The sequence below is a fragment of the Rhinoderma darwinii genome, chromosome 10 (assembly GCF_050947455.1).
Source record: "Rhinoderma darwinii isolate aRhiDar2 chromosome 10, aRhiDar2.hap1, whole genome shotgun sequence".
Classification (NCBI taxonomy): Eukaryota; Metazoa; Chordata; class Amphibia; order Anura; family Rhinodermatidae; genus Rhinoderma; species Rhinoderma darwinii.
In genome coordinates, this window is record NC_134696.1 from 68,919,432 (window position 1) to 68,928,921 (window position 9,490).

At 40.3% G+C, this 9,490-nt stretch overlaps 1 protein-coding gene across 5 annotated transcripts in view; it reads left to right on the forward strand.

The window, feature by feature from the left end:
- The window catches only part of IFT46 (intraflagellar transport 46), a 126,408-nt gene extending 121,341 nt beyond the window's left edge, over window positions 1-5,067 (forward strand). For 4 of the 5 annotated variants that reach the window (XM_075840051.1, XM_075840054.1, XM_075840048.1 and 1 more), the window contains one exon: window positions 4,778-5,067. In XM_075840051.1, the coding sequence (XP_075696166.1) occupies window positions 4,778-4,873 (96 nt within the window). In that variant the 3' untranslated portion in view covers window positions 4,874-5,067. The remainder of the gene's footprint in view (window positions 1-4,777) is intronic. The other variant, XM_075840053.1, reaches the window with a different exon arrangement.
- The last annotated feature ends 4,423 nt before the right edge of the window (window positions 5,068-9,490 follow it).

Below are 9,490 nucleotides of genomic sequence, written 5' to 3' on the forward strand. Positions count from 1 at the left end.
CATCGTTTTTTGAATATCGTTTTATTTTTCTAGATTGTTACAAGGCTTAGAACTTTAGCAGCAATTTCTCACATTTTCAAGAAAATTTCAAAAGGCTATTTTTAAATTTTCAGTTGTGAAGTGGCTTTGGGGGCCTTATATATTAGAAACCCCCAATAAGACCCCATTTGAAAAACTTCACCCGTCAAAGTATTCAAAACAGGATTTAGGAAATGTCTTAACCCTTTGGACGTTTCACAGGAATTAAAACAAAGTAGAGGTGAAATTGACACATTTATTTTTTATTTTTTGCAGAAATTTATTTTTAAACCATTGTTTTTTTGTAACACAGAAGGTTTTACCGGAGAAATGCAACTCAATATTCATTGCCTGGATTCTGCAGTTTTTAGAAATATCCCACATGTGGTCCTAATGTGCTTATGGACTGAAGAATCGGCCCCAAAATACCTAGTGGATTTGGGGCCTCCTTTTTATTAGAAAATATTTTAGGCACTATGTCAGGTTTGAAGGGCTCTTGCGGTGCCAAAACAGTGGAAATCACCAAAAAGTGACCCAATTTGGGAAACTAGACCCCTTAAGGAAATTATCTATGGGTATAGTGAGCATTTTCACCGCACAGCTTTATTGCAGAAACTATTGGAAGTAGGCCGTGAAAATCTACACTCTTTCAAAGAAAATGTAGGTTTAGCTAATTTTTTATAATTTACGCAAGGACTAAACGAGAAAAAGCACCACAATATTTGTAAAGCAATTTCTCCCGATTAAAACAACACCCCACATGTGGTCCTAAATGGCTGTTTGGACACACAGCAGGAGTTCAAATGGAAAAAGCGCCATTTGGCTTTTGGAGCTCAAATTTAGCAGGAATGGTTTGTGGAGGCAATGTAGCATTTGTAAAGCCCCTGAATTGCAATTGCAGAGGCTCTGATGTGAAATAATAGAAGAAACCCCTGAGAAGAGACCCCCATTTTGGAAACCACACCCCTCAAGGCATTTATTAAGGGGTGTATTGAGCATTTTCACCCCACAGGTCTTTAACATAAATAATTGCGCTGCGGATGTGCAAAGTAAACATTTCCATTTTTCACTAGATGTGACATTTCAGTGGGAAATATGTCATGCCCAGCTTGTGCCACTGGTGGGAGACACCCCAAAAATTGTGAAAAGGGTTCTCACCGGTATGGCGATGCCATATATGCAGAAGTAAACTGCTGTTTGGGCACACTGTAGGGCTCAGAAGGGAGGGAGTGGCATTTAGCATTTGGTTCGTGGATTTTGCTTGGTAGTAGTTTTTGTTTGAGTATTAGGGTATGTTCACACGAGGGCGTCCATAACGGCTGAAATTACGGGGATGTTTCAGCCTGAAAACATCCCCGTAATTTCAGCCGTAACGGCATGTGCAGGCGCTTGAACGCCGCGTCAATTACGGACGTAATTGGCGCTGCTATTCATTGGAGTCAATGAATAACGGCTCCAATTACGGCCAAAGAAGTGACAGGTCACTTCTTTGGCGCGGGCGTCTATTTACGCGCCGTCATTTGACAGCGGCGCGTAAATTACGCCTCGTGTGAACAGACAAACGTCTGCCCATTGCTTTCAATGGGCAGATGTTTGTCAGCGCTATTGAGGCGCTATTTTCGGACGTAATTCGGGGCAAAAACGCCCGATTTACGTCCGTAATTAGTGCATGTGAACATACCCTTCCTGGTATTTCAGTTTATAATGTGAGGTTACACTTAAGCCGGGCAGAGTACATCAGGGGCATAGTCAGGTGGTATAATAATGGGGTAAACAATAAAATAATCCATGTATATTTGTTACGCTATGAAGCAATCATTTATGCACCGGCCAGTGTAGCACTGATAAATGGTGTCCTTTCTTATCCCCTTTTGGCCCACACTCTGCACCTTTGCAGTTTGGGGAATTTTGCTGAAAAAGTGTTGTCCCGGTATAATACAGGCACCCTCACTTCCAGCAGATATGTTTGGGCCCTCCTCTTCCTGGTTCCCTAATTTTAGGGCCTTGATAAATCGCCAGTTGAAACAGAAGAAGTGTTCCCCTCGGGCATACACAACTGCATATTTTTCTTTCTGACATATTGGAGCCTTAACTTATTTTTTTTTTTTTCACAGACGTAGTGGTATGAGGGCTGTTTTTTTGCGGGAGGAGCTATAGTACCATTTTGGGGTAAATGCGACTTTTTGATCACTTTTTTTTGAAAAGCTAGGTGATCAAAAAACAGCAATACTTTTTTTTTATATAGCGTTCACCACACGTCCATAAATTACATGTTAACATTATTCTGTGGGTCAGTACGATTCGGGCGATGCCTAATTTATAGAACTTTTTTATGTTTTACAACTTTTTGCACAATAAAATGACTTCTGTAAAAAGAATGTATTTTTTCTGTCACCATGTTTGAGCCAATAACTTTAGAATTTTTTTTTGTCGACTAAGCTGTAGGGCGTTTTTTTTTTTTTTTTTTTTGCTTGATGAGCTATAGTTTTTATAGGTACCATTTTTGGATAAATGCAAATTTTTGATCACCCTTTTTATTTCAATTTTTGGAAGACAAAGTGACCAAAAAAAACCAGCAATTCTGGCAGTATTTTTTAGTTTTTTTTTACGGCGTTCAATGCGTGGGACAAATAACATAATTTATATTTGAGGTCTTTACGGACGCAGCGATACCAAATATGTATGGTTTTATTTTTTTCAATAATAAAATACTTTATAAAGGAAAAAGGGCGATATGTTTTATATTACTTGAAACGTTTATTTTATTTTTTTTTTATTTTTACTTTTTATACACCTTTTTGTTTTTTTTTTACACTTTTTTTTTTCTCTTGTCCTACTAAGGGACTTGAAGGTCCAACTGTTTGATTGATGTTCTAATACATTACTCTACCTATGTATTGCAATGTATTAGAACTGTCAGTTGTTCACTGACCGCAAGCTGATCAGGCTCCGCCTCCGGTCGAGGCCTTATCGGCTTCCGTAATGTCAGACAGAAGGCCATCGTTAGGCCATACTAGCAGTCGGCAGCCTTGCCATCGCATGGCAGGGCTGCCGATTTGCTACAAACCACTAAGATGCAGCAATCCCTTTCGATCGCTGCGTCTAATAGGTTAATGGCAGAAATCGGCGCTAACTCTGGTTCCTCCTGCCGTTACAGCAGGGTGTCTGCTGTAACATACAGTGGGCACCCACTGCTGATGATGCTGGCTCGGCTTCTGAGCCGGAAGCTGAGCGAGGCATAGGAGGCTTCCGTTGCTGGCATACCGGAAGTCACGTATTCAGCCTACAGTTGCCATTTGCAGCCACCATCAACACAGCGATCACGTTACTGGGGTTTCTGTGGCTAAAAAACCCTCACATGCTACAATCTCTATTGAACGCAGCATCTGAGGGGTTAATCGGCCAGATCGGATGCTAACTCTGGTCCTGGCCGTTACATCAGGGTGCCAGCTGTAACATATAGCTGGCACCTGGCGGTGAGGGTGCGGGCTCAGCTCCTGAGCCTGCACTATCACCACGACGTAATAGTACTGCGCTTTGCAGGAAGCCCTGCCCGACAGCGCCATATATGTATACAGCGGATGTCGGGAAGGGGTTAAACTTCCATCATTTACATTGCTACAACTTTGAAGTATAGAATTAACGATTGTACAAAACCCTGTTTACACTGATGTTATGGCTTCCATTTTTATATATGACAGATTATTTATGATACATTTTTTCACCCCAATAATGGTTTTGTGTAAGTTCAGTTAAAAGGAAAAATGAAAACTTACTAGATTGAAAAAAGTGCAGCATGCCACGCTCTTCTGATTGTCAATTTTTCTTTCCGACCAAATGGTTTGAACTGCCTAAAGGGAAAAAAATTAAGTTTAGTATTTTTGCAATGTAAGCATTAACATTTTCAATAAGATTAAATATGACTTGAAATACTCTACGCCTGTAGTGCACAGTCGCCGTATATACCAATATAGTTGCACTTCCTGTTGTCACATTTGCAAAAGTGTCTGCCAACACATAACCCTATATCTCTAAGTAAAACAAACCTAATCAACAAAGTTTGGTAATCCCTTGAACTTCTGATTTACTAGTATATTGCTATTTTTATGTTTTTGGTTAAAAGTCCTCTTTTAGAGCATAATCTATTCTCCTATTGTTTTCTAGGGTCAGGTAAATCTGCGAGTTGGTGAATCTCAAATTCTGCACTGAAAACTTAATGTTCTGTGTGATTCTTCTAGACTTTACATTGATCTAAGGCCGGATTCACACGAGCGTGTGCATTTTGCGCGCGCAAAAGTTCTGTGTGTCATCAGCATATGGTGCGCGGCTACGTGATTTTCGCGCAGCCGGCATCACGATGGCACTCTGGTTTTATGTTTACAAAAAGAAAAGCACGTGGTGCTTTTCTGTTTATTTATTGTTTTTACTGCTGTTGCGCGAATCACGCGTGGCACCCGGAAGTGCTTCCGTGTGCCGAGCGCGATTTGCATGCACCCATTGACTTCAATGGGTGCGTGCAGCGCGAAACACGGCCAAATATAGGACATGTCGTGAGTTTCACGCAGCGCACGTACGCTGCATGAAATTCACGGAATTTGAACGGCCCCATTCCGTAACATAGGTCCGTGTGACGCGCGTGAATATCAAGCGCGTAGCACGGACGTATTATACGTTCGTGTGAATAAGCCCTAAACATTACATTCTTGCTGCCATAATGCAATATTACTTTGTCACTAACAGCCGTTTATTCTCTTGACAGCATTTTAAAGCTTTGGCAGAGGGGAAGAAACTGAGACTCTCCTCTGGGAAGACTTCGACACCAAATGCTGATACAGAAGGCATACACTACAGTTAAAAGAACTCTTATCTGCCATCACTTTCCAAGCTTACATAGTTTCTCCAATTAAATAAGCGCAATATCCTATAGAATGTACTGAAGTGTGCATTATTTTTTTTTTTTTTAAACTCGTTTTATTGAGAACTGTTATTAACAGGTATAAAACCAGTCATACATCACTGACTAGAATAAATCACGTATGTATGTATATATGTGTGTGTGTGTATATATATATATGTCAAATAATGAAAGCACTTAGATCACATTCCATCTCAAATGAATACAGGAATCTAGAAACATTGGTGCATATAATTGTGTACTTGGAAGATTATATGTCCTTTCACAAAATAGATAAAACTGAAAACAAGAATGTAAAATAAAAGGGGAACAATGTCTTCCACAAGCATCAGAGAAATCGAGTACAACATGCTTAATGAGATATACAATGAATGTGTGGGTCATCTTTGCTTCTACATCACAGTATCTGACAGTCAACCCCTCCATTGATTCAACAAAGGGGAATTGTTCCAAATATCCCAAACCTTAGAAAACTTAGTATTACAACCATGATTTTGATAGACAATCTTTTCGAAAGGTATCATAGAATTGACCAATCTCTTCCATTGACAAATGGAGGGAAGTCAATCGTTCATCCAGTGTTGTGCTATAGTTTTTCGTGCTAGAAACAGAGTTTTTCTCAAAAAGATTCTAGCGTGGTGACTCCATGCTTCCCCATCCAATATACCAAACAAACATATCTTAGGACACAAAGGGATGTTTTCGTGTAATACGTAAGATAACAGGGATATTATGTCCATCCAAAAGTCCCTAATGAGGTTACAAGACCATATGTGCCAAAAATCGGCTTCTGGAGCATGGCATCTTAAACAATCTGCAGAAGGTAATTTTGAATATCCTAATAGGGGTTAAGTATGCCTGGTGCACTATACATAACTGGATCATTTTATTGTTTGCGGATGGAGACACATGAAGATGGGACTCCAAAAATATCACTCCAATCATCCGGCTGAATGTTAGGAATCCGTTGTTTACATCTACTCTCTACAGCAAGCGGTGTTGAATTCACCGTTATTGATAAGTGGGTATATAGAGTGGATATCAGTCCTTGCGGATCCTGTGATTTAAGAATTCCTATCAGTGGGAAGGAAGAGATTAAGTTATTTCTCAAATGTTGGAGTTGGGTTTGTAAAATATGACGAATCTGTAGATCTGTATAAAGATGTGTACATGGTATGTCATAGTTAGTCTCTGAGTAAATGAAAGTAGGACATTATTATCATATAGGTCCCCTACAGTAACAATGGCTTGAGATAATCTTGGTGGCATCAAAGGAAAGTAAGGAGTATTGTTCCATAAAGACATTTCAGACACCATGTCGTTGTAACCCATCTTCTTTTTAGCTGGTCTGCAAACCACACGAGCCAGCTTGTGTAAGGGCAAGGGTTTAATAGGGGTAAGTAAAGTTATTTACTTTGAGGGAACCAAGCAAACATTGACTTCCAAGTACATGGGCCAAATGGTGTTCTGAGTTTGGAAGATCCTTTTCACGCATCCATAAACGTAAAGTCTTAAGTTGGCCGGCTAAATAATATAGAAAGGAATCCGGCAGCGCCGTTCCTCCCAGGGCTTTTGGTGCGTGGATAGCCTAAGTTTGGGTATAGAATTACCCCATAGAAACGGTGTTAAGAAGGAGTTACGCTGTTTAAAACAGGATTCAAGTACAACAACAGGGCTGTGTTGAAGTGCATATAGAAATTTGGGCAATAGAATCATTTTAACCAGGTTTATACCAGATACCGAAAGAGGCAGTTTACCCCATATGTTAAATTTGGGAACGGGCGAAGCCTAATAGCGGTAAAACATTTGAAGAAAGGTCTGTATCTGGAAGTTTGGGTATAAAAATATCCAGATATTTGAAATTGTCTACTAGCGGTAATGGCGATAGTTCAAATAATTCAGGGGGGCGGTACTTTGGACAGGGACATAAGAGATGATTTCCCCAAATTAATAGAAAGACCAGAATATTGCCCAAATCATTCAATGAGGTTTATAACTGAAGGAAGTGCGTCTTGTACATTATCCATGAAGAGCACCATGTCGTATGCATAGAGACCGATGGTGTCTGTGCGATCCGCTATAGTTATACCTGTTAAAAGTGGAGAGGAACGTCTCTTTAGAGCCAATGCCTCGATTTCTTTACTAAATAGAGCTGATGACAGGGGCCAACCCTGATGTGTACCCCTTTTTGAAGAGCAAATGACGGGGACAATATACTATTCACCAAGACATTAGCACAGGGTGAAGCATGTTCTAACCATTTACTAAAAACAGGGCCGAAACCAAATTCTTTAAGGCAAGCAAATAAAAAAAGGCCATTCAATTGAATCAAAAGCCTTCGTCGCATCTAAAAACGCCAATGCCCATGTATTGTCTTGCAATGCACTACACTGAACTATCGTCTGAACTCTTCTGATACTTATGGATGTACTTTTACCCAGCATGAAACCAGTTTGATCCAGGTGTATCAAATCCAGGATGACACTATTTAGTCTTTGATCAAGAATTTTGGTTAATATCTTGCAATCAACATTTATCAACGATATGGGGCAGTAAGAACCACATTCCATAGGGTCCTTTCCGAATTTAAGCGATACTACTATTGTGGCATAGAACGTAGGTGGCAATACTCCAGAAGTGGTGGCAGACATCAAGACCTTGTGTAGATGAGGTATTAAGTGGTCACTGTATTTACTGCATATTTCTATAGGGAGGCCATTTGGACCGGGGGCTTTACCCCTAGCCATATCTCTAATGGCAAGGCTAATTTCATCTATGGTTATATCCGCATCTAAAAATGTACGTTGGGTGTCTGAGCTGCGGGAAAGATAAGTCTGAATGATAAGCCGATATATCCACATCAGTTACCTCTAATGTAGTTTCATATAGGGAAGTTCAGCTTCTACAAGTATATCCCCCGAGGGGGCCTTAAGCTTCAACACCGCATTTGAGGCAGATTGTTGCTTTGCCATAAATGCCAATAATATGCTAGATTGATTCCCAAGTTCAAAATATGGCTGTCTAGAAAAAAGAATTTACGTTTAGATTTAACATGCTGGTGTTGTGCGTATAATCTCTGAAAGCTCAACCACTCAGACCTGTGGGCATCATTAGGATCAGATATATAGGATTGTTCAGCAGATTTCAACCTAGTTGTTAGAATCTCCTCATCCTGGGCAGACATGCGTTTTATATATGAAATGGTAGAAGATAAACATCCACGTAAGTATGCTTTTAAGAGTATCCCAGAGAAGAGAAGCATCTGTCTGTGTATCATGAGTGGATGTAAAACAGTCTAATTGATCCGGGATCCTATCTGATGGGCCAAACAGAGATAACCAAAATGGGCTCACCTTCCATAAGGGCCTCCTTCTACTTGAGAGAGTCCGGAGAGTAAGAATCACCAGATTGTGGTCCAATATTCCCCTATGACCATGTTTTATGCCATGCGTAATACCAAATCAGGGGTCCCAAACATATAATCTAAACGTGGCAATGTGCGTTTTGTTGAGGAATGACATCTATATTCTAATATATCAGGGTGTTTAACCCCTTCCCGACATCCGCCGTATATAAACGGCGCTGTCGGGAGGTGCTTCCCGCAAAGTGCCGTATAGGTACGGCGCAGTGATGGTGCGGGCTCAGAAGCAGAGCCGTCACCATCACCGCGGGGTGACAGCTGTATTATACAGCTGGCACCCTCCTGTAACTGCCAGGACCGGAGCTATTCTCCGATTCGGCTGATTAACCCCTCAGATGCTGCGCTCAATAGACCCGACCCGACCAGCAACCCAGTGACGCAATCGCTGGGTTGCTGTGGCAATCGTCTGCCTTGTACGGGAGCTGCGGCGAGTCCTCATAGCCTTGCTGTCCGTGAATAACTGACAGCGCTAATACACTGCACCCCGTATGTAGTGCAGTGTATTAGAGTAGCGATCGGGGCATCAGGCCCTCAAGTCCCCTAGTGGGACTAGTCAAAAAAGTTAAAAAAACGTAATAAAAATGTGGTAAAACAATAAAAACACACTTTTCAAATAAAAATAAAGCTAAACTGACTTTTTTCCGATAGTAAGTCTTTTATTATGGGAAAAAAAGTAAAAATTAAAAAAAAACGATACATAATTTGGCGTCCGTAACGACCCAAACTACAAATCTATTATTTAGACAAGATGTCTCACAGGACAAATGCATATAAAGGTGGGAAAAACACTCAACCACCCATATGAAAAATTAGAGATAAGGACTCTAACAATATATGATAAACCGGAGAAACAGAGTCCATATATATCAATGTATGAAACAACTAAATATCTTTATTGAGAAACAAGAATAAAATACATAAAATAACATAGACAGAGAATCCAAAAATAGTCCTTAAATGGATCACAAAAGTGTACATTGAGTCACTGTATATATTAGAGAACACTAATAGTGTGCACAGTTACTATGACTCAATGTAACTCCAACATGGGGTGCATTGACATAGTATGAATTGTATGAAAAACAGGCAAAATGCCTAGTTCTATGTAATTTATCCCGCACGGTGAACGCCGTAAA